At 35.5% G+C, this 24,428-nt stretch overlaps 1 protein-coding gene across 1 annotated transcript in view; it reads right to left on the bottom strand.

The window, feature by feature from the left end:
- Zswim2 (zinc finger SWIM-type containing 2) overlaps positions 1-24,006 on the bottom strand; it is a 29,349-nt gene extending 5,343 nt beyond the window's left edge. Inside the window, exons 1-8 of the mRNA XM_042688391.1 lie at positions 23,839-24,006; positions 22,600-22,676; positions 18,976-19,016; positions 12,853-13,060; positions 11,429-11,680; positions 8,746-8,830; positions 7,018-7,130; positions 1,970-2,123 (exon numbers count right to left, since the gene is read on the bottom strand). Of these exons, the coding sequence (XP_042544325.1) occupies positions 1,970-2,123; positions 7,018-7,130; positions 8,746-8,830; positions 11,429-11,680; positions 12,853-13,060; positions 18,976-19,016; positions 22,600-22,676; positions 23,839-24,006 (1,098 nt within the window). The remainder of the gene's footprint in view (positions 1-1,969; positions 2,124-7,017; positions 7,131-8,745; positions 8,831-11,428; positions 11,681-12,852; positions 13,061-18,975; positions 19,017-22,599; positions 22,677-23,838) is intronic.
- Positions 24,007-24,428: the final 422 nt, after the last annotated feature.

Genomic DNA, 24,428 nt, shown 5'->3' with positions numbered 1-24,428 from the left:
TTGAGTAGTGTGTGTGTGTGTGTGTGTGTGTGTGTGTGTCTGTGTGTGTGTGTGTGTGTGTGTGTTTATAATAATAGTCAGGGCCTGGGCCATGTCCCTTAGCTTTTTTTCCCTCAAGACTGGCCTCTAACACTTGAGCCACAGCTTCATTTTCAGCTTTATGGAGATTAAGAGTTTCATGGACTTTCCTATGCTGGACTTTCCTATGCAAGCTGACTTCAAACTGTGATCTTCAGATCTCAGCCTCCTTACTAGGATTATAAGCATATGAGCCACTGGTACCTGACAAAAAATATTATATTTTGAGTTCAGTAAGTTCATGTGAAACAATTAACTGTCAATTTAGGCATTTCTGTTGCATCTAAGGAGCTGTAAGAATAACTAGATAAATGTTAGTGTTCCACAGGATTTTTCTTTTCCAAATATCAGCAAAATAGATAGAATAGCCTAACTCAGCCATTTATCTTCCTTAAGTACTATGACAGAATTGAGTTTTTGTTTTTATCTGCAGGCATTTTATTTGAATTACAAGACTTGTACTCTTATGAAGAGTTTTGCTTAAAGGTGCTTTGTTTCATAAGGTCAGAAGCTTTATAATAATGCACTTCTTGTCCCTTCTTTATAATAATGTGCTTCTTATTTCTCTGCCTGTCCCCTTTTCTATCTTCCTCTCAAGGGGGGAGCCAATGCAACAGCAATATTCACAAGACAATATGTTGGAAATGATCTGTACAACTCGAAGGGGAGTTGGGGGAGGGGACAAGAAATGTGCTTATTACTTTACTCAAACTGTAACTCCCTAGTACATTCACTTGACAATAAAAATAAAGTGTAGCTAATAACTTTAATTTTTAACATGAGACAATTTATACTCTACTGTCAAAATAATGTTTTCAATGAGTTTATGGCTGAGAAGTCTACACTAAACTCTATTTAACAACACATTAACTAGAAACCAATAAGAAATGTTTTCTACCTTTCAAGACTTTGAAATCTAATTATATGTAACTCAATTATAAATTTTAATAAATCAACCAATTTTAACTGCTCTCTATTCAGGAATATGAGATCATTCTATCGTTTTACACACTGCAAATCCCATTGGTATTAGTAGTAACTATGACACTGAATCAATTTTATCTTTGTCATTGTTGAATCTCTCATAAATCCATAATGCCAGACACTCAGATTTTCATTACCTGAATTTGAAGCATGTTTAACTTATAGTATAATTTTGGGGAATAAAATATATTGGGCAGATTTTCCCCTTTATGCAATTACTTTTGTTTTATTCTTATAAACCTGGTAAGATAGGATGAATGAGTAGATAAGAAAGGTTACTTGGCATATTGTGTATTCACAAAGAATGTTAATAATCAAACACTACTTCTATAAGACAAACTCTCATTCAGAAAATTTATAGTTTGTCACACATTTTCCTATTGATTCTATACCATCCTCCTTTCCATAGGCAGGTATAATTTTGCAACATGACTTTATTATTCTAATTCATTAGCCTGGCAGAAATATTTCAAATTAAATAAATTTTCAATCAGCATGTTCTGCTCAAGTGAAAACTGTTTAAGACATTTTTAGAAGCTATGAGTGGAAACAAGGTGACATCTTTACAAAATCCAATATACAGAAATAGTTTAAAAAAATCACAGTAACATTTGACAACATTAAGAACCACGAGAAAATGTTTATGTTATTGATCTGGCATTTAGCAGCTCAGTTTTGAAGCCATTTGTATGTATTCTATGATCCAATATCGACACTTGTTTGTTTTTGTAGCTCTGAACATTTCTATGAGAAATGAATCTTAATAATCAGATCATATTGAATATACTCTGGGACGGCTTTCTAAACTTCTCTGTACAGGTGCAGGCAAAAATATGTAAGAAGAAACAAAAAGTCACTACACCTTGACTTGACAGTGCAAGTTGAGTGAAACTGGCGTGACTTTTACCTTATGAGTACATGGTAGTAGCCTTGTTTGTTGTCCAAGATGAAATGATTTTAGACAAAGTCGACATTGGTACCCCGGTGCAAGCAGTTTACTTTTTTTTGTAACCAACTGGAGAGGCAGTGACTTCACAACATCTTTAGGTGTGTAAACCTGGCTGAACAGAAGCAAGCAGAGATGTGACTGTTGATATGGGATTACAGATGGGAAGGTAGCATCAGGTCTATTATATATATCATGCACTGAACACAAAATTTCTTTGAATCAAAGATAGTCTTATATATTATCAAATTTAAAAAAGTGTATCAATTCTCAAAATAATTCAAACTTCATAAAGGGCAAAGATTGACTATTCACAACATAATGAGAATTTTTAAATTTGTATTTGAATGTCAATAAAATAAGATCCTGATACAAAAAAAAAATTTCTCTCCTTTTTCTAATTTTAATTTTTTTTTTGTCGGTCATGGGGCTTGAACTCTGGGCTTGGGCGCTATCCCTGTGTCTTCAGCTCAAGGCGAGCGCTCTACCGCTTGAGCCTCAGTGCCACTTCCGGTTTTCTAGTGGTTTATTGGAGATAAGAGTCTCAGGACTTTCCTGCCTGGGCTGGCTTTGAACTGTGATCCTCAGATCTCAGCCTTCTGAGTAGCTAGGATTACAGGCGTGAGCCACAGCGCCCGGCTCTTTCTTCCATTCTCTCTCTCTCTCTCTCCCTGTCTCTCTCTCTCTTCCTCATCCTCTCCTTCTTCCTCTCTCTCCCTCCCTCCCTTCCTCCTTCCTCCCTCCCTTTCTTTTTTCTTTCTTCTTTCTTTCTCTTTCTTTCTTTCTTTCTTTCTTTCTTTCTTTCTTTCTTTCTTTCTTTCTTTCTTTCTTTCTTTCTTTCTTTCTTTCTTTCTTTCTTTCTTTCTTTCTCCTTCTTTCTTTCTTTTTCTTTCTTTCTTTCTCTCTCTCTTTCTTTCTCTCTCTCTTTCTCTCTCTCTTTCTCTCTCTTTCTTTCTGTCCTGGAGCTTGACAGTGCTTGGACATTGTTCCTGAGCATTTTAAACTCCACTTCTGGCTTTTTGGGTGCTTGGTTAGAGATAAGAATCTCATGGACTTTTCTGCTTGGGCTGGCTTTGAAAACCTCAGATCTCAACTTCTCAAATAGCTAGAATTACAGTCATGAGCACTGGTGTCTGGCCTCAAAATGATGAGTACATACTGAAGTTACTTTACTGTGAGGCAATATTTAGACATGTGATTAGGAAAATACAATCCAACTTGCTGTGTTAACTCATAGAAAGTGAGGGGCACAGTATGCCACTGTGGTAAATTGGTAGATCATAATCTGTGATGAAATTCATTTTCCTGTGGGGTGTTCCCTTAGGACAATAGTATTAGATGATATTCACATAGAAGACTGAATGACAATAAAGGTGAATAAACTGTGAATTAACTGGTATTTGCTGCCATTAAAACTGTTAAAATAGGTATTAAAAATAAATGTTTGGCTAATGTCAGAATTATTTGTTTGAATTATAGTATTCATAAGTTATTCAGAACAAAGATTTACAAATATTGTCTATAAAAGTTCACATTTTTATTTCAATTATATCTCCACAATACTACAAAACTACTTCCACCAATACCATCTAATTTTAACTAAACAGTCAATTTTAGTATTCAATACTAAAAATAGTATCATACTGTTATCCATAATATTGTTATTGTTTACTTTTTATTCTGAAAGATTCCATTTTTTACTCCATTTTGTCTGCCTGGACTGTCTTCCTCCAATATTTTCTCTCCCAAACTTCCAACCCCTATGTCTTCTAACCCGATCCTTAGTTACCCAGTTTAGTAGGTGGAAATGTGATGCCCAGCTAGAGGAAGGAGACTGAGAACCTTGTTTTATGTACATAAGAGCTCTGTTCTCCTAAGAATGTAGTGTATGCAGGGTGCATGGGCTGTGTGTTCACTGGGACTTGGGGAGAAATGTAACATGTGTGAGCGTGTTTAGGTATGCATGATGTGTGGGTGTATTACATGTACATTTATACATTTGGTGAGAATAAGCATAGTTTTTGGTTAATTGAACGTGTTAAAATATTTTGATTTTATTTAATTTTATTAAATTTCTTTTATATGTGTTTTACAACATATGTTATTTTATTTTATTTAGTTTTTGCCAGTCCTGGGGCTTGAACTCAGGGCCCGGGTGCTGACCCTGAGTCTCTTTGTGCTCAAGGCTAGCATTTTACCACTTGAGCCACAGTGCTACTTCCAGCTTTTTCTGAGTAGTTTACTGGAGATAAGAGTCTCAAGGACTCTGCCATGGCTAGCTTTGAACTGTGATCCTCAGATCTCAGCCTCTTAAGCAGATAGGATTAGAGGCATGAGCCACCAGAACCCAGCTGCAACATATAATTTAATAATATACAACCTATATACTTTTATATTTTTTATTGTGAAGATACTGTACAGAGGAGTTACAGTTACATGAGTAAGGTAATGAGTATATTTCCTATTGAGCATTGTTACCCCCTCCTTTGTTTTACCCTACCATCCCTTTCCTCCTCACCACCCCAACTCCTCCCTCCCCCCCACCCCAAAGTTGTAAAGTTTGTTTTTAACATAGTTTCTTGTACATCTCATTGTTACAATGGGTCTACCTGTATCCTTGTTTCAACATTTTGTTATTTCCCTTGCCCTCTCCAAATTAGAAAAAATGTATATACAAGATACAGGGCACTGGAATCAAATACAGTGAAAAAAGGGATTATATACCTTGGGGGGAAGAACATACAAAAGAAACAAATCATATAGTATATTAAAAACAACAGTGACAAAGATCAAACCTCTTGTGTCCCTATCTTGGGGTTCATTTTGATTAGCATCATCTTATATGGGCATATGTACATAGCTTTTGACCTTCTCTGCTTGTCCTAGACATATACTAGTTATTGCAAATAAGGGAAACCATGGAACCTAGGTTTTTTTGGTCCAGGCTTACTTCACTTAATATAATTTTTTTCTAAGTCTTTCCATTTCCTAACAAATAGGGCAGTATCGTTCTTTCTGATGGGGGCACAGAATTCCATTGTGTGTGTGAGTGTGTGTGTGTGTGTGTGTGTGTGTGTGTGTGTGTGTGTGTATACATACATATAACATTTTCTTGATTCATTGATCTACTGAGGGGCATCTGGGTTGGTTCCATATCTTAGTTATGGTAAATAATGCTGAGATAAACACAGTTGTGCTGGTAGCTTTAGTATGGTCTTGTTTGTGATCATTTGGGTAAATGCCCAAAAGTGGGATTGCTGGGTCATAGGGGAGCTCTATGTGGAGTCTTTTGAGGAACCTCCATACTGCTTTCCAGAATGGTTGAACAAGTTTACATTCACACCATCAATGCAGTAGGATTCCCTTCTGTCCACATCCCCTCCAGCATCTGTTGTTTTAGAGTTCTTGATTGTAGCCATTCTAACTGGGGTGAGGTGATATCTCAATGTTGTTTTGATTTGCATTTCTTTTATGGCTAGAGAAGTTGAGCATTTCTTCATGTGTCTCTTGGCCATTCTTATTTCCTCTTCAGAGAAGTTTCTCTTTAAGTCTTTAGCCTACTTCCTAATTGGGTGGTTGTTTCTTTGAGGCTTTGTTGTTGGGGGACTTAATTTTTTTAGTTCTAATTTTTTGAGTTTTAGATATGAGACCTTTGTCGTATGGCTAGTGAAGGAAGATCTTCTCCCAATCTGTTGGCTTTCTATTGATCTTGTTAGCTATGTCCTTTGCCATGCAGAATCTCTGCAGTTTCATGTAATCGCATTTGTCCAACCTTTCTTTGATTTGTTATGTTTTTGTGTCTTTATTAAGAAAATTTTGGCCTGGCCAAGGAGCTCTAGATTTTCTCCTATTCCTTCCTGTAATGTTTTCAGGTTGTCTGCTTTGACTCTGAAGTCTTTACTCAATTTATAGTTGATTCTGGTACAGGGTGATATATAAGGATCTAGCTTTAGTTTTCTACAGGTGTTTAACCAATTTTGCCAGCATCATTTACTGAAGAAGCTATCTTTCTTCAATTCTATTTCTTTAGCTCCCTTATCAAAGATTAGGTAGCCATAAGTCTACGGGTTCATTTACTGGTCTTCAGTTCTATTCCATTGGCCCTCGTCTGTTCTTGTGCCAGTACCAAGCTGTTTTGATTACTATAGCTTTGTAGTAGAGTTTGAAATTTTGATTTTGATATTCCTCTAGCACTGTTCTTTCTGCTAAGGATTGCTTTTGCTATTTAGGGTCTTTTGTTATTTTTCCATGTGAATTTTTGGATTCCTTCTTCTATTTCATTGAAGAATGAGGTTAGGATATTGATAGGTATCACATTAAATTTGTAGATAGCCTTTGGAAGTATTTACTTTTCTTTAGTGCTTTCCTTATTCATTTAATAAAAATCTGGAGGACTATGCATGCTATACAGCCAGGTGGTGTTCTAAAGGATGGACCCTTCCTTGCACTACCCTGTACATCAATCCAAAGACAGAAGAGAAGGTGGAGAGGAAGCGACCTCCTTCTCTCAGCGGCCAAATGTTACAAAGGCAACTTCCTCTCTATCTTTTCAAAATTGACATTAGTTTTGATTTTGTACTTATTAGATGATTATTTGATTGCTGATTATTATTTGATTACTAATTATTAGGCCATTATTTGATGACATTCCTACACTTAGTAAATCTGATGGGGCTAATGCTGAACAATAGATGTTATTTGAATATTTAATGTGTATAACATTAAATTTCACAGTAAAAAAAAAACTCGTATGAGGTTGGTTTTATACAATCCATATTATAAGATGAGGAAATTTTGCAGAAGGAACTGAAATAATCAGCCAAAAAGCCACAAAAAGAACATGTGGTTGGGCTTGGGTTGGATTCAGGCAGACAGAGCTAGTCTTGCTCTTCACTTGTGTGCTATGGTGTTACCTATTGCATAACAATTGCTCAATAAATACAAGAGTACATATCACTGTTATAAGACCCAAATCCTACAAAGAAATAAACTCTTTATGAAAACCTCACCTTTTCTTTTCTTGAAATTGTGGCACTGTTTCTTCTACCTCATTTTTACCATCTAGACATTTTATATCATCCTGTGATGTTTTTTCTAGTAATTTCCATCTTTGGTTTCTCTTCTGAAATAAGTGAAAAGTAGATGTTTGTTTGCAAATTATGGAAAGTTGTATTTTTTTTTCTTTTTTTTTTTCTGGTCATGGGGCCTGAACTCTGGGCCTGGGCACTGTCCCTCAGCTCTTCAGCTCAAGATGAGCGCTCTACCACTGGAGCCACAGCACCACTTCTGGCTTTTTCTGCTTATGTGGTGCTGAGGAATCAAACCTAGGGCCTCATGCATGCGAGGCAAGCACTCTACCACTGAGCCACCTTCCCAGCCCGAAAGTTGTATTTTATAGATTAAAATTGGTAGACTATATCAATAGCAATAATAGGGGAAATATCTACTAACTTAAACATATCTATTTAAACACCATTATAAATTATATCTGTGGGGCTCATGCAGTGATGCATAACTCTTACAATGGCATTACTTTTACTTTTTTAAATTGTGAGTAGAACAGAGGGGTGATGGTACATGTTTTAACAATCAGCTACAATCCATCCCTTTCAGTTTTTAAATTTTGAGATAATCTCAATTGCATAGGGTGGCCTCAAACTTGAGACCCTCCTGCTTCTGCCTGCTGCGCAGCCCGGCTTGCCATCACACTTAGTACTTTGTAAGGCAAAGACATTACTGGTAAATGTGGATGTGGTATCTTGTAACAAGAAAAAGATGACAGCATTGCTCAGAATCACAAAACTTTTTAAAAAAATTGGTCATGAGGCCTGGGTTGTTGTCTCTGAGCTCTTCAGCTCAAGGTGAAAGCTGTACCACTTGAGCCATAACATCACTTCTGGTTTTTTGGTGGTTAATAGGAGATAAGAGTGTCACAGACTTTCCTGCCTGGGTTGGCTTTGAACTAGGATCCTCAGATTTCAGCCTCCTGAGTAGCTAGGATTACAAGCATGAGCCAACTACCAAAACTTTTAAGGTGTGTAGTTGAAATGATCTCCCTGATTTATTGTTGTTAGTAGAAAAAATTTTAAGAGAAAACCATAAAGGTAGTCAGCAATATTACTAAAAGCCAGCCTTTAAGTTTAAGTTCTTTTAAAGCAATCTTCAAGTGTGAGGACTATAGTTTCTATTCGTAGTATTTATAATATCATCAGATGCATGCTATTGTGTTGCATTTTATGAATCACCAGTGTAAGAGCTGGTAGCCTTGTGTACCCCTCTCAAAGAGTTCTAAGAACATGCACTTAGATTTTATCAAGAAGCTAGCTGGGTGTGCTGCTGGCTCACCCCTGTAATCCTAGTTATTCAGAAGGCTAAGATCTGAGGGTTTCGGTTCAAAGGCAGCCAACTAGAAAGTCTATGAGAGTCTTATTTCCAAATGATCGCACACACACACACACACACACACACACACACACACACACACACGACAAGCAAAGGTGTGGCTCAAGTGATAGAGCATTAGCCCTCAAGTTGAAAAGTTCAGGGATAAGTACCTAGGCCCTGAGTTCAAGGCCATGACCAGCAAAAATAATAAATAAATAAATAAATAAATAAGGTAAAAAAATATCAAGAAGTTGAATTCTAGAGTGTTATCGATTCTTCATCTTCATAGATTTACTTAGTATTGCAACAAGACCAATACCGAGACTGTATTAGGTTCAAAATGGATAGCTTACCTCGCGAAATGTGAATGTGTGAGAAAGATGAGAGCACTGGTCAAAGCACTCCTGGCACAGGTGATATTCTACACATTCACTACACCTGAAAGTTCAACAAATCAAGACATTTAAGGAAACAATGTCCAATTATTGCCATTTTTCGGTGAAAACTTTTGACGCCAGCTTCTGAGAACAATACAAATATTTGATATTTGCCCATGACAAATGACACTGTGCATTACTTTCCCCATACTGCTGTAAAATGGACCATAAGTCCATCAGTTTAACTGACACAAACATAGTATTTTACAGTTCTGTAGAAGTCTGCCCAAGCTACATTGCATATCACACGTGTTAGGAGAGAAGAGTATGATAGAAAGCAGAAAATGATAGGATAACAGAATATTTGTTTTCTTCCAACTGAAGTTGCCAACAAGCCTGAGCCCCAGCCAGAGCCAGAAAGCTTTGACCCAGATGTGATTTCCTTTGTTTGAACCACTGGCTTGATTTCTTGGAAGAAGGGAATGTGAAAAATTGGAGGTCCCTAGTATACTAAAGGGAAAGCCAAAGCCATAGGGGGTGTTGTTCCACTTTCAGTATGGACCTCTAAGCAGAGCCCCTTTCCCCAGGCAGAAATGGAAATGGGGTGTGGTCAGGCAGAGAGAGAACCTGCATCTTGAATACAGGGATCCAGAGAATGTGTTTTCTTTCCAGAACTTTTCCCTCTCCTCTCACTTCCATACACATACTAAATCCCAAATAGGTCCAGTCTCTATTCTTAGGTTTAACTTAGGAATAGAACCCAAGCTCTTCAGTATGGCAGTATGGCAGCTCTTCAGTATGATTTGATTTCACGTTTACAGATGTTCTCTCATGCCATGAATCCTACAGCCCCAGTGCCTTCACTTAGGCTAGTCCTACCACTTACAGTGTATTTTTCTCCAATCTCTATGTTTCTTTCTCAGAAACTTGTCCTGATTAGTCTATCTCCTCTTACATGGTGTCCTTATTACCCTCTTCATCTGATCTCAGAATTACTCCTTCAAGGTGTCTCATAGAACCAGGTTGCAAGAAATAGACTGGTTTATCTTGTTAAATGAGGATATCCTCCTTCCCAGACCTTGGCTGCTTGTTTTGAATACCTTAACTCCATCTGCCATCTTTATTCCCCTATGACCTGTAGCCTGACATTCAGGCTTTGGATATAAAGTTGTGGGAAAATTTGGGAAACTGTTATTTTGCCTACCGCATACCTCTTCGTTATTTCCTTAGTTTTCTGACTAAATTTGCTTTGAAGCATGTTATGTCTTTCTCTAAATTCCTATAGGATCTACAGCCTATTAGATGTTCTGTTTCTTGATTAGCAAGTGTTACATTCTGGAAAATGGAATTATATTTCCTTTCTCCTCCCAAGGAATGGAAAAAGCTAACTACACAACTAATATCAATAAAAACTACTGATAAATTAAGAAAAAACTTCATACAATAGTTTATATCATTTATAGATTTTGCCACTAGCCAAAGATTTTAATTTCTTGCTGTAGAATTCATCAAAAACCAAAACCTTGAGCAGCAGTCAAATGAGGTCATCTTCTAATTTAAATTATTAAAGAAGGCTATTTTCATGAGAAATAAAGAAAAATCTGCCTGAGACATTTTAGAAGAAGTAAGTGCTAATTTATTCATTGTGACTATTTATAGACACAGGGAAGAGTCTTAACATCAAAGAGTCAGAGCAATGTTGCAATTTATCATTGTATGCTAGGCTAGATGAAGTTAAAAATCTCTATTCGCTGAAATATAATGTATACAGTTAAAAAATCTAACCTAAACTATAAAATAGTGGTATCATAAATCTTTAAAGAGGGAAATCTTAGAGTCCTTCTAGTTTATTTTGCTTTCTATTTAATATATTCTTAAAACAGAAATATTTTCTCAGTCTGAAGATTGTCAGGATTTGAGGAAAGTTGGAGTTACAAATTTTGCAAGTAGTCTTTAATTTGAGGAAATGGGATGAGATACAGATGAGTAACTGCCAAACTCCTAGAGGAAAAGTAATGAGAAGGTATTCTCAACAGAGAAGTTAAACAGTGGGTTGGGGATAACATATTGGAAAATGAACAATCCACCAGGACAGGAAAAAATACTCAGGAAATAACTTATTTAAAATTTCATAATAAGGGATATTTCATTAAGGATATACCAGTTCCTAGCCCTAGCAATTAATATTTACTTTGGTTAATTGTGGGATAGTTTGGGTGTATTAATAAAAGCAGCAAACCCTTTTTGATCTGGTAATTATCTTGCTGAGTAAAGACTGAAATGAAATGAAACGTATTTATTACAATTTGGAGTAAGAGGAAAGTGATGAAAAATTATGTCATTCTAGTTAATATCACTTTGCATTAATATATGAGTTTTTGGTAAAGACCTCATTGGCTGACCAAAGAAATTTACTCACTGTGATCCTAGAAACTCCAGTAGGCCAAAGCAAGAAAGCCTGTGCTGGACTCATACTCAACTCTTGTAAAAAGAAGATAAAATAAAGTCTCTTATTTGGAAATATTAAATAAGCTGTCATTGCCTAGGCAAATTCTGGGTATGAAGGAAGAAGAAAGTAGGACAAAGAATAGTACTCTAATAGTCGAAGTTTTGTAAGGGTAAGAAAAAATTGCATGTAATTTTACGGGGTGCCACTTACTTGTAGCATGTCCCCTCAATTGGAAACTGTTTGCAGTTATTGCACGGAATTCCAAGGTGTTTGCTTAGTGGTTCTTTCTCAGCTGCAGCCACAAGTTTGCTAGAGTTTTGGAATTCCTCCAAAATAACATTTAGTGGAGCAAATTCTTTCCTGCACAGAGGACATTTTAGCATGGCAATTTTGGATGGCACATCTTGGTAGTTAGCTAAGATCTTCATGCATTTTATGTGAACACTATTGCCACAGCCAAATCTATCAAAAAGAAAATGCAAGTTTACCATCTTCACACAGAGAAGTTTTATATATATATATATATATATATATATATATATATATATATATACACACACACATATTTTGTATACACTTGTACTTATGTAAATAACATTACTAACATTTTGCTTCTGTATAAAAGTAGACTCAACTGGGTCTGGGAAGGTGGCTCAGTGGTAGAGCGCTTGCTTTGCATGCACGGGGCCCTGGGTTCGATTCCTCAGCATCACATAAGCAAAAAGAAAAAATCTGGAAGTGGTGCTGTGGCTCAAGTGGTAAAGCGCTAGCCTTCAGCTGAAGAGCTGAGGGACAGCGCCCAGGCCTAGAATTCAGGCACCATGATCGGAACCCCCCCCCCCCCAAAAAAAGTAGACTCAACTGATTTTATATATATCACTTGATTATAAGCTCTCACACACACAGAAATCTATGAATCTATGAATTTGGTTTATCAGCATTCCAAACATAAACTTTTTCCTATTCCAATGCCTGTTTTTCTAAAAAGTATATGGCATCTGAAAATGCACAGGAAATAACTGGTAGGAAGAAAGGTGTTTGAGAAAATAGTTAACCTTACAATAAACATGGAAGAAACCACATGAAAAACAGCAACTTGTATGAAAATTGTAATAAGTAATCAGGAGAAAAATAGCAGAAATGTTTGGTAGCACATTGACTACTCAATTTCAAAGTTAAACTTAAAAATACCCTGAACTTGAATCTCTCAATAAATGTTCTTGCATAAGTAAAAATTTCAACTATTCAGGTTTGAAGATATAATTTAAACAAAACCCTAAAGATAATTTAAAAATTTTAAAGTAAAATGATCTTCATTTTCAGAAAACTATTTGTAACTATTAACTTCAAAATGCAGCCCAGAAGTCTTTAAAGAACAGGGCCTCTCACAGATATGTGTTTTATGTTAGGAAACATAAAACAGGAAAAAAGTACAAAACAACCATAGCTAAAGCCTCCCCTTCTGCTCCCCCTCCCCCTAATCAATGTATAAGAAACTCAAGGATTCTTGCCCAGCTTGCTTTGAACCATGACCTCAGATCTCAGCCTTCGTAGTAACTAGGATTTCAAGTGTGAAATACTGGCTCTTGGCAAGTTTTCATAAGTTTTAGAATCCAAGGACAAAAGTCTCTCACCTGCAGAAGGTAACAGGAAGCTTTTTCTCTAAAAGCACCTCTTGACAAATGGAGCAGATATCCTCTGAGCCAATGTCCCTCTGAGCCAGGGACCCATCTTCCTCTTCTTCTGTCACTGCACTTCTTCTCTGTAGGGGAGTAGGGACTTGATGTATCCCTCGCAGCAAGTCATTTATTTCTCCTTCCAGAAGACCCAGCTGGAAAGCAACTAGTGAAAAACAACAGCAACAAAGCCCCTCAAAGTATTAAAATTCAGTGGAAGAATTAGAAATATAGACATGTAATAATATGGAATTAAGTCAAAAGAATTTTCCTTCATGTATCAGGAAAAGTATTTGTTGGATTGTCCTTCTGACATTGATCCATGTCTTCGTGTTCCTTTCAGAGCTAAAAGGTCAGAAAGGAGTCATTTATAAAAAGAGAAAAAAGAGAATGGAAGTTATCTTTTATGTGCTAAAGAAAGTCAGTGCAAACAGTGCATTTATGGGTAGATATCAAAATCATGTTTGGGGTTAGAGATTGAACTCAGTGGAAGAGCACTTGCCTAGCAAGTATAAGGCCCTGAGTTTGGTCCTCAGCTCAATATATATGTATGTGTGTGTATGTATATGTATATATATACACACACATATTCTGTATTTGACAACATAAAAATATTAGAAAAGAAGCTGTCAGTGGCTCACACCTGTAATCCTAGTTACTCAGGAGAGTGAGAGCTAGCATCAGGGAAGGAAAGTCTGTGAGACTGCAATCAATCACCAAAAAGCAGGAAGTAGGGCTGTAGCTCAAGTGGTAAAGCCCTAGCCTTGAACAAATAAAGCTAAAGAATAGTGCCCAGACCCAGGCTCCCAGTTCACTAGTACCAGCACAAAAAAAAAGAAAAAGAAAAAAGAAAAAAAAAGCAATGGGGACACAAGTACATAAAGAAAAAAATGGTATCTGATGGTTTATATTTGCTAGATATGTACATAAATGAATGAGTAATAGGAGAACAAAACTGTACCTATTTTCCTCTATATACTTTGTATCTTTGACAAATGTCCTAGTAGCATGTTATTATGCTTGTTGCTTTTCTTCTTTCTTTCTTTCTCTCTCTCTCTCTCTCTCTCTCTCTCTCTCTTTCTTTCTTTCTTTCTTTCTACACATTTTGTCAGTAGTGTTCAGAATAATTTGTTAGGCAGAGTATTGCTGTACACTTGGGATGTATAGTCTTTGAATTCTGAATTTTCTCCATTCTGATGTCCTTATAAATAATTATGCTCTAAGGGCCCATATTTTAATTAGAACATTCTAAATCCTTCATTCCCTGGCCCATTCACATGCTCCTTCCCGCTTCCCTCCTCTTCTCCCTAACACAGTAATTTAAATAAGTAGTCTAAATAAGTCCTCCAAGTTCAATTCATCTTATATTCTTTAATATGTATATATGTGTAGTAAGTGCTTTATTACTTGGAAGATAAAGAAAACCCCTAGAAATGTCCCCAATTTAAACACTAAAAAATGAAAATGTCATAGTTGTATTTCAATACTGAAACCTCTATTCCTTGTCTGAGGAGGTATGGCAGGTGGGAGGGTATCATATTTTAATTATCCATTACTTTAGGGAGGAGGGCTATTTATCATACAGACACAGAAACATCTGTTCTCTTAAAAAAAGAAGAGTAGAGTGAATAACAAAAGATTTTGCTTTGGTAATAAAAATTCTTTAAGACAGAAGAAATACTTAAAAATAAACTTGAATAAGAGAAGCTGTCTGGAAGCAGTTTTTAGATAGATTTATCTATTTGTCTTTTATTTTCTGATCTTGAAAAAATTGTACAATTTAAAATTTGAAATATCCATTGAACTGTCCAATGCTTCTAGAAACTATTCTAATATAAAATAAATAAATTAGAAAATAAAAGGAAGAAACAAAGCCTTATGAAATTATTTTGGGAAAGTTAATGTATGAGACTAAATATTCTGAAAGAGAAGATCAAGGCAGCTTACCTTGTCTAACATCACTATGTGCTATACAAAAAATAGATTTTAGCTGGGTGCTGGTGGCTCATGCCTAGCTGAGATCTGAGGATAGCGGTTCAAAGCCAGCCCAGGCAGGAAAGTCTGTGAAACTCTTATCTCCCCCAAACCACCAAAAAACTGGAAGTGGCACTGTAGCTCAAGTGGTAGAGCACTAGCCTTTAGCTGAAGAGCTGAGGGACAGTGCTCAGGCCGAGTTCAAGCCCCACAACCAACAAAAAAAAAAAAAAAAGATTTTAATATATAAATATGAGGCAAATTAAATTTTATTCAGTGACAGTTTCATTCAAATTTCAACTCATTTTGACACTAATGGAATTTTAAAGTCTGTCTTCCGTTACCTTCTTTTATGTGTGGACTGTATTTTGGTAATTTTTTTTTTGGATGAAAGAACAAATTTGTCTTAAAGCTTATAGAGATTATGTTTCTTTGAAATGCATTCCTAAGCTTATTTTATCTATGCATTTATTACATTTTGCTATTTGATTTTTGTGTGCTATTAAATCTATTTCTTTCCTTTTATTCATATTCTTTTAATCCTTTAAAAAAGTGTCTTCTTCTTCTGTTTTTTTCCAGAGTAGTGTTACCCTTTCTAAGGGTTTTCTCCTGGTTGTTCTATTGTTTTAAATTCCTTGGGATGGGAACAATGTGAAGTTGTGTTGGTATAAGTTGGAGGGTAGTATTTGGTTTGAGTGAATTTTTTTTCGTATTGCCATTCAGTTGTCTTAATGAGTTGTGAAAATATTTTCTTTCTTTGAGGTAAAATAGAAATGAGCTAGTAACACCAGAAAAAACTTTCTAAGTACTTTATTTTTGTATTTAAAATCATTCCTATATAGGAATGTTAGGTGGATGGGAGAATGGAAACTACTTTTTATTTGTTAGAGATGAATAGATTACTATGATTTTTAACAAGTTTTTTATTGTGAAAATACTATATACAGAGGGGTTACAGTTACATGAGCAAGGTAATGAGTGCATTTCTTATCAAGCATTGTTGCCTCCTCTTTTGTTTTTCCCTACCATCTCTTCCCTCTCACCTCCACAACTACACCCACCCCCACACACCTAAATTGTAAAGTTCGTTTTTCAACAAAGTGTCTTCTACATCTCAGATTACTATGATTTTATATCTGGCATTCTTCCCATTTTACATGACTTAGCCTTTCATCCTAAAATTATAAAGGTATTTCTATGTATCAATTTTCATTAGCAATAAATATGGATGCAAAACTCAAACTGAAAAAATTCTAGATTTAAAAAAATCTAAAAAGTATTGATATATTTTTTAAATTATTGTAAGCCAGCAAAAGTGGCTGAAAGATGAATTTGACAATTCATATAGAAAACAAAAATAAAAATTTTAAGGTGTATATCCCCAAAATCTGATTAAAGATGCATATACAAAATATATAAAAAATAGAACTACATTAAAATTTAGCTTAATCATGAAAAAAATTAAATTAATTTTTAAATACTTATTCAGTGGAAGATTTACTATTGGTGTTTCTAAATTATACAGTTTAGATAGTATTGAAAATTAAAATGATAGAGATTCTCTGATAAAAGCAGAACATAGTATTCTAATAGACTATCTTGACACAGTATGCTGGTGGCTCATGCCTGTAATCCTAGCTACTCAGGAGGCTGAGATTTGAACATTGGAAGCCAGCCTGACAAGAAAGTCTGTCAATAAGCTACCCCAAAAGCCAGAAATGGAGCTGTGGTTCAAGTCATACAGTGATAGCTTTGAGAAAAAAAAAATGCTCAGGGACAGTGTCTGGGCACAGAGTTCAAGCCTCAGGCTGGCACACATATACACTTAAGTTAACTGTATAGGGGCTGGGAAGATGGCTCAGTGATAGAGTGCTTACCTTGCATGCCTGAGGCCCTGGGTTCGATTCCTCAGCACCACATAAGCAAAAAGAAAAAAGCTGGAAGTGGTGCTGTGGCTCAAGTGGTAGAGTGCTAGCCTTGAGCTGAAGAGCTGAGGGACAGTGCCCAGGGCCAGAGTTCAAGCCCCACGACTGGACCCCCCCCCCCCAAAAAAAAGTTAACTGTATATGAGAATTTGAAACTATTTCCTTCAATGTGAGCTTTATTTTATCCATAAATAATTTTAAAAAGAACAGATGGTGTCTATTGCTTATGGTACTTAGAAGAAATTTATTAGGTGATAAATTTAGGGTTGTTAGGAATACATTTGTGGGAAAAAGAATGCTCAGCATTCCCAAACTGATGTTTTCACAATAAAATTCTTGTATAATTGCCTTGGTAGGTTTTCAAAAAAGAAAATAGAATCTTAGGTTTCTTATCTACAACAATAGAATATAAGTTATTGTTGTAGGCTCCTTTTAGAAGGGTATCTGATGTAGAGAACATACTTTCTCCATTAGTAATAACATGCCCTTTGCACTTAAATATAATCTTTCTAGCTTCTTTGACTTAATTTTTATATGCTTGCTTTAGCTTTCATTTTAAACAATATCGAGGTCATTAAAATGTCTACTTTTGACTTTACTGTGGATTATGATGGCATTGTCGGTAACTACGTTCTCTGAAGCAGAAGTGTTACTAAATGTTATCTTAGTTAACTAAGGAGTTAACACCTAACACCTCTTCTTAATATAACTACGGGAAATTTTTATTTTAACTAACATTTTAATTAATTTTACTCATAATTTAAAGTCAGTAGGAAGTATACAGTTTTAAAATTAATACATAGAATTGTAAATACTTAAAACATTCCCTAGTCATGTTAGCAAAAAGAATAGTTTTCATCTGCAAGTAATGGAAAGGGAAATACAACATAAAATATAACATATGAAGCTGCTGTTTTAGAATGCATTTTTTTTTTTGGTCGGTCATGGGGCTTGAACTCTGGGCTTGGGCGCTGTCCCTCAGCAATTCAGCTCAAGGCGAGTGCTCTACCGCTTGAGCCACAGCCCTACTTCCTAGAATGCAATTCTTATGTGTATCTAGTGGGTCAAACCAACTTCAGGGAACTCTCATAATGACAGTATTATTACAAAATATGTTAGTATAAATACATAGAATAAAACTATTTTCCTCCTTTATTTTTTGTGGACACTGAAATTTAATATTCTGCCACTATGTCAAAAGTATGGTAAGTACTTGTGACATAAAAACTACTTTCATCTCTAATAGTGCCAAGTGCACCAATATAATAAACTATATCTCCTTAAATGGTTCATTTCTAATGAAATTCACCCTGAAGCAGAGCTAACTACCTTGTGTAAGATAGCTCATTTTGGATTTTTTAAAAATAATCTAATTTTATTCAAGAAGACCTATGTATTTGTAGGTCTTTTACTCTTCCCAAACAAATTTAATCAGAAAGCATTTTTAAATGAAATTATGTGCCATGCTTTTTTGGATGTAAAAAGTGCACTTAGTTTACAATTTAAAAAGTTTTAGATACAAAAAGCACTGTAAATCTTTGCTGAAAACATGGAGAGCATCATTATTGCTTACTATTTTTTGTTAGCATACATTAGCCCAAGGGGGAGTTCGTTGCAGTTATTCCACAAATGCATACAGAATATTTTGAACAAGTTTACCCCCTTAGAGGGAAATCTTTTTTCTATTTTAAAAACTGGCTATTGATTTATTGTTGCTTTTATCAAGCACCTTTGACTTTGATTTTAAAAATGGAATATGTTTTGTTAAGAAAAATATCCAAATTTTTTCTTTTCATTTCTTTTTGCCTCTCCTGGGGCTTGAACTCAGGGCCTAGGTGCTGTTTGTCCCTGAGCTTTTGTGGACCAGGCTAGTGCTCTATGACTTTGAGCCATGGCTCAATTTCTGACCGTTTGGTAGTTAATTGGAAAAAAGAGTCTAATGGATTTCCTTACTTGGGCTGATTTTGAAATCTGATTCCCAAATCTCAGCCTCCTGAGTAGGTAGGATTATAGGCTTGAGCTCCCAGCACCTGGCTCCAACTTTTTGAAATATAGCTAACTGGGAGAGAGAGCTAGTTAAAAGATTGCCTAGAAAAATAAACACAAAAATTCAGAATATGTTTAGAATTTAAAAATTATATTTGCTAAGTTCAAATTAAAAAATGAAATACTAAAAACTTACATTCATGATTCCTTGGGAGCTTGAATTTTTTCAACAAGACCCTAATATTAACAAATAGAAAAAAATTAAAACACTTTTACATAGTTCAAAATGTTTCAAAAATTTTTTTTATTATGAGAATACCGTACAGAAGAGTTACAATTACATAGGCAAGATAACAAGTACATTTCTTATCAAGCATCATTGCCTCCTCGTTGTTTCCCATTCCCATCCCTTCTCATACTCCTCCCCTCCCTCCACTTAGTCCTCCCCTCCCCCCCACCAAAGTTGTAAAGTTTGTTTTTCAACATAATGACTTGTACATCTCATTGTTGCAATGGGTCCACCTGTATCCCTAGTAAAACGATTTTTTTTCCCCTTCCCCTCCACAAATTATACCTACATCAAATACAGTGAAAGCATGGGTTGTATTGTGGGGGAGGTACATACAAAGCAACATAGAAATCATCTTATAAATATGTTAGAAACAATTGCATGAAAGGAAACACCCCCCCCCCAATTTAAATACTTACCTTGGGGTTCATTCCCCTGACATCAACTTATCTGACCTTTTCTGCTTGACCTATACTAGTTATTGCAAATAAGGGAAACCATGGGACCTATGTTTCTTTGGGCCTGGCTTACTTCACTTAATATAATTTTTTCCAAGTCTTTCCATTTCCTAACAAATGGGGCAATGTTATTCTTTCTGATGGAGGCATATAATTCCATTGTGTATATATACCACATTTTCTTGATCCATTATTTACCGTAGCTAAGATATGGAACCAACCCAGATGCCCCTCAGTAGATGAATGGATCAAATTTTTGTAGATTAGAAAACTATGGGATTTGCATTGTTGAACGTGTTATGAATAAGCCTAAAATTCAACACTTTTCTGTTGTAGTTAAAATTATGAGTAAGTATATGCAAAAGAAGCACAATATGGAAACAAAAGATATCTGTAGTATAAAGATTAAACAGAAAGTCCATGTATTTCTTATCACATACACTACTTGAGCCACTCTAGTTCCTGACCCATAAAAGGACAGTGAGGGAATTCTAGTATTCATAGTACTTCCTTTAAACTTTTCTGCAAGTGAAGGGATTTTCTTAATACATCTACTACTTTACTGTTTGATAAAATTATTATTCTAAATACCATTAAATATTCTAAATATTAATATTCTAAATTCATTAAAATAAAATAACTTCTAAAGGAAATGCAAATCGAAGTTGTACTGAGATTCTACCTTACCTCAGAAGGGCCAATATCAAGAAAACTAATGTGGCCAAAAAGGAACTCTATTACACTGTTGGTGGGAATGTAAACTTGTTTACTCTGAAAAGCAGTGTAGAGGCTTCCTCAAAAAACTAAACACAGACCTCTGTCCCAGCAATTCCACTCCTGGGCATTTATCCCATAGAATACAAACAAGGCTACAGTAAAGCTACCAGCACAACCATGTGAACTGCAGGCTTATTTACCATAGCTAAGATATGGAATCAGTTCAGATACCCCTCAATGGATGAATGGATCAAGAAAATGTACTACATATACACAATGGAATTCTACTCATCTATTCAGAAAGGATGATATTGTACCATTTGTAAGGTAATGGAAAGACTTGGATATTAAATTAAGTGAAGAAAGCCAGATGCAGAGAAACACGAGTTGCACATTTTCCTTCATTTGTGGTAGCTATAATGTGCCTATAAATCTACAAGTAAACTCATTAGGTGGTATATAATTGGTTACAAATCAAGTAAGTGGAGTTTAATAGACTCTATGGAGATCTCAAATAGTATAATTCTTTCTTTTGTTTGCTTTTTATTTGTTATTTTCTGGTTTTCTATATATGCATACATATAGTTATCGTAAAGATCATGTACAGAGAGATTACAATTATACAGGTCAGGTAATGAGCACATTTCTTTATAAACAGTTACCCTTTCCCTCACTTTCTCCCAGTTTTTACCCATTCCCAACCATAATTTGTTTAGTTCATTTTCAACATAGTGTCTAGAGACTATCACTGCTTCATTTGTTCAGCTTTTGTCCCACCTTTTCTGTGCTATCCTCCTTGCTCTCCCCAAAACAGATAAACTTAACAAAATTAGAAAATAAAAGCAGCAAGCAAGAAAGAAATCCTCTTGTTTCCATTTCTTGGAGTTCATTTGGATAAATATTATTTTATATGATCATATGCACATAGCTTCACATAGTATAATTCTTTAGGGTGGCTAAGTCAAATACCAACAAATTAGATACCAGGAAATGGGTAGTTTTAAGAGGGCAAGGCTGAGTCCAAGGTGAGAGGAGTAGAAGAATGAAGCACAGAAGTGGGGGAATGAAAGCAAGAATTCATTGTGTATATCACAGATGAGAAAAATAAGGAAAGTGGTGGATTGAAGGAGGATGAAGATGTTGAAGGATACACAGATTGAGATGCATTTTGTTAAATGGCAAAAATAATCAATACATAACTAAAATTTAAGAAAAGTGAGGGAAGGGGTAAGTTGGGAAGGGTTGGGAAAGAATGTCGAAAGGGTACACTGTATTCGCTTCATGGCAACTCCATACAACTAGTTAAAGATAATAAAAAAGTCAAAAAATTAAGTGAGTAGCATATTGAATAATTGAATTATATTTCCAATTAGTTTATGGTTAAAATACTATATTAAAGGAGCTACAGTACATTAAAATCAGAATGATCATTCCTTGACAAAAATGAAAATGGAAAAATCTGTAAGTTTTGACTATTTTATCATTATGTTAGTTAGAGAAAATAGCCCATGTTAGCAGTTACTAAAAGCTTGGTAAGTAAGGACATGAACTGAATTGGGTTTAAAATGTGGGAGACATCTCTAGGGCTTAATCACAATGTAAATAGATTGTGACACGAGAGGGAAATTTCAGATTTGAGTTCTTTGAGTCCTGACTTTACCTCAAACCAAACATTCATTGAAAAGAAAGCATTTTAGAAACTTGACCAACATAAGCTAGCATGGATATTTCTATACCTATAAGTGGAAACAGAATACTTGATTTTGAGAAAATGTGGTTTTAGAGAGAGAAAAATTGAAAGAACAGTAATGCCCTAGAATGAACCACAGAGCTATCAGTGGTATGAATCAAGGTTGTTTTTTTTTTTTTTTTAGTTTTTTTAAGTTATTAATAGATGTCACAGTTGAGTACATAGTGAGAATATAGAAATTGTTTTCTTTCTATTAAAAACATTATTATGAAATCTTTTCAAATTAAAGTTGTTTGCCGTTTTCAGAATGAAATAAAATACCAAAGAAAATACCGGTAAATTATGGCAATCTTAACTTTATATCTTCCTAACACTAAATTTATTTAGTCTTCCTTTGTTCAAACCACAAAAAAGCAAATTATGTGACATATCAAGCTGATTTCCTGTGAAGATTTTATTAAAAAGTCACTTCTCAACTGAGTGTGGCTGATGTCTTTCATCTTAACTAAGACAAAAAGTAAAAAAAAAAAAAAATAGATGGAATGCTGTCCAGGTACACACCTGAGTAAGAAGAGAGACATGATTCCTTAGTAGAGCTCCTGTATAGCAAACCTGAGACCAAGAGTTCAAGTCTCAGTACTTCCAAAACAAAAGAAAGTCACTCACCAGCATATATGTTTACATAGTTCCTGTTCTTTCAGAAATGTGGGACAATCACAAACATGAGGATTTCCTAGAAAAACCTTTTGAAAGAAAAATAAAATGCCAGTTAATCTTTAGCGATATAGCAAAACTAAGTTGACATGTATCTAGATTAAAAGAGATTTGAAGTGGCAATTTGGGTTAGGTGACTCCAAACTGATTTTATTATTGACCAGATTCTATTGGAGAATTTTAACTGTTGACACTGAATTCCAGGCTAATTTTTCACTTCTTATTCTTGGCCTTGTTTATTGCCTTATAAATAAAGTTACTTTTTAAATCACCTGTGTTCAGCTAAAAGTAAACCTAAGTTTAAAATCTGGACCTCTCTAAATGGTTAATTTCGGACAAAATTTACCCTGGAGTGAAGCTAAATACTATTTGTAATGTAGTTCACTTTAGATTTTTTTAAAATTTCAAATTTAACTTCATTTAAGAGAACTAATTTTATACAACCAAGACTACATAAAAGTTGACTAACTTCAGTATGTTTTATAAGGAGCAAAATAAAAGGTGTTTTAAACAAGCAGTATCCAGTACTGTAAAACGTGTGGCCCTATTTTCATATGTTCTATATCCACCACTAGGAGGTGTTGTGGAGGCTGATTTTGGACCTATGAAAATGAAGTGTAAATATAAAATATTCTTTGGTCTTTGAGTAAAACAAAAAAGGGAGTCTTATTCATTAAGACCTTTCCAAAGCCTCCCCATTTAAACTATAGTTTCATGGGGCCTTGCTATTGATTTAGAATAAGGAAACACTGACATTTATTTAGCAAATATTTACAGTATGTCAGCAGATTGTAGGATTTTTCCATTTGTTTGATTTAGAGGGCTAGTGACTGCTAACTAGGGATCCAGAATGTGCATATTGCAAACTAAATATTTGTATACAATCTCTGACATTTTGAAGCCTTAAGATTAAGGGCCACCATTGTGTAACATTGGGGTGTAATTCAAAGCCCTAACACCCAACAAAGAAACTTTCCTGGTAAATACTATTTCCCTCTGTTATTTGCACATTTTTCAAAGTCCGGGGATCAGGGGAGGAAGTGTCTTTGGATTTAGACAGATAGGGTTTTCAGTGGCTATGAGCGTGGCTAAGCCCACAGTTGGTTCTGGGGAAAACCAGAGAGACCCTGCTGGTGTGGAGGGAAGGGACTGGGGCAGAGGCCAATGGGAAGGGGGTAGTGCTGTTTTTACTCGGAAATTCTTGGTTTCTGGCTCTTCCTCTCTCAGCAGGAAACCGGTGGGTCCCATCTCTCTCAGAAGATAGATGCTGCTATTCAGAGCCTGGTCTTGTTGCCAGCTGAGGCTGTCGCTCAAATGTCTTCGCCTTTCAGAGGCCTTAGGGCCTCTGGGGCGAAGCATCCTGTTTGGTGTGTGAGGCCTCTGGGCCAGGCTTTCAGGGGCTGCTGGTCTCTATGACAACAGCTTGCAGGTGGGTTTCCTCAGTGATGGTGGTTAGGTTCCAGGCCTCCTGCCTTTTGCTGAACTAGAGCTAACTCTTTTCTGGAAATGACACTACTGATGAATGCTTCTAGTAGACAACTGGACCATGGAAATGGATGAAATCTACATATTAGGATGTTATAACCCAGTCAAGTTAGTGCTCCTCAACCGTTAAAATTATCTTCTAGTAATTCCACATTTTTTCTGAAGGCCAAAAGTGATCAGTGACGTTCAGAAATAGTTTACAAACATTCCCCTGTTGCTTATAATGTGCACACACTGAATGAGTCGCTTGGAAAGATGTGCAGGGTAGGTCGAGAGGAGAAAGCAAGGTCCTTGAG

The sequence above is a fragment of the Dipodomys spectabilis genome, unplaced genomic scaffold (assembly GCF_019054845.1).
Source record: "Dipodomys spectabilis isolate Male_0828 unplaced genomic scaffold, ASM1905484v1 ptg000115l, whole genome shotgun sequence".
Classification (NCBI taxonomy): Eukaryota; Metazoa; Chordata; class Mammalia; order Rodentia; family Heteromyidae; genus Dipodomys; species Dipodomys spectabilis.
The sequence above is the reverse complement of the archived record's forward strand: the minus strand, read 5'-3'. Positions and strand labels throughout refer to the sequence as shown.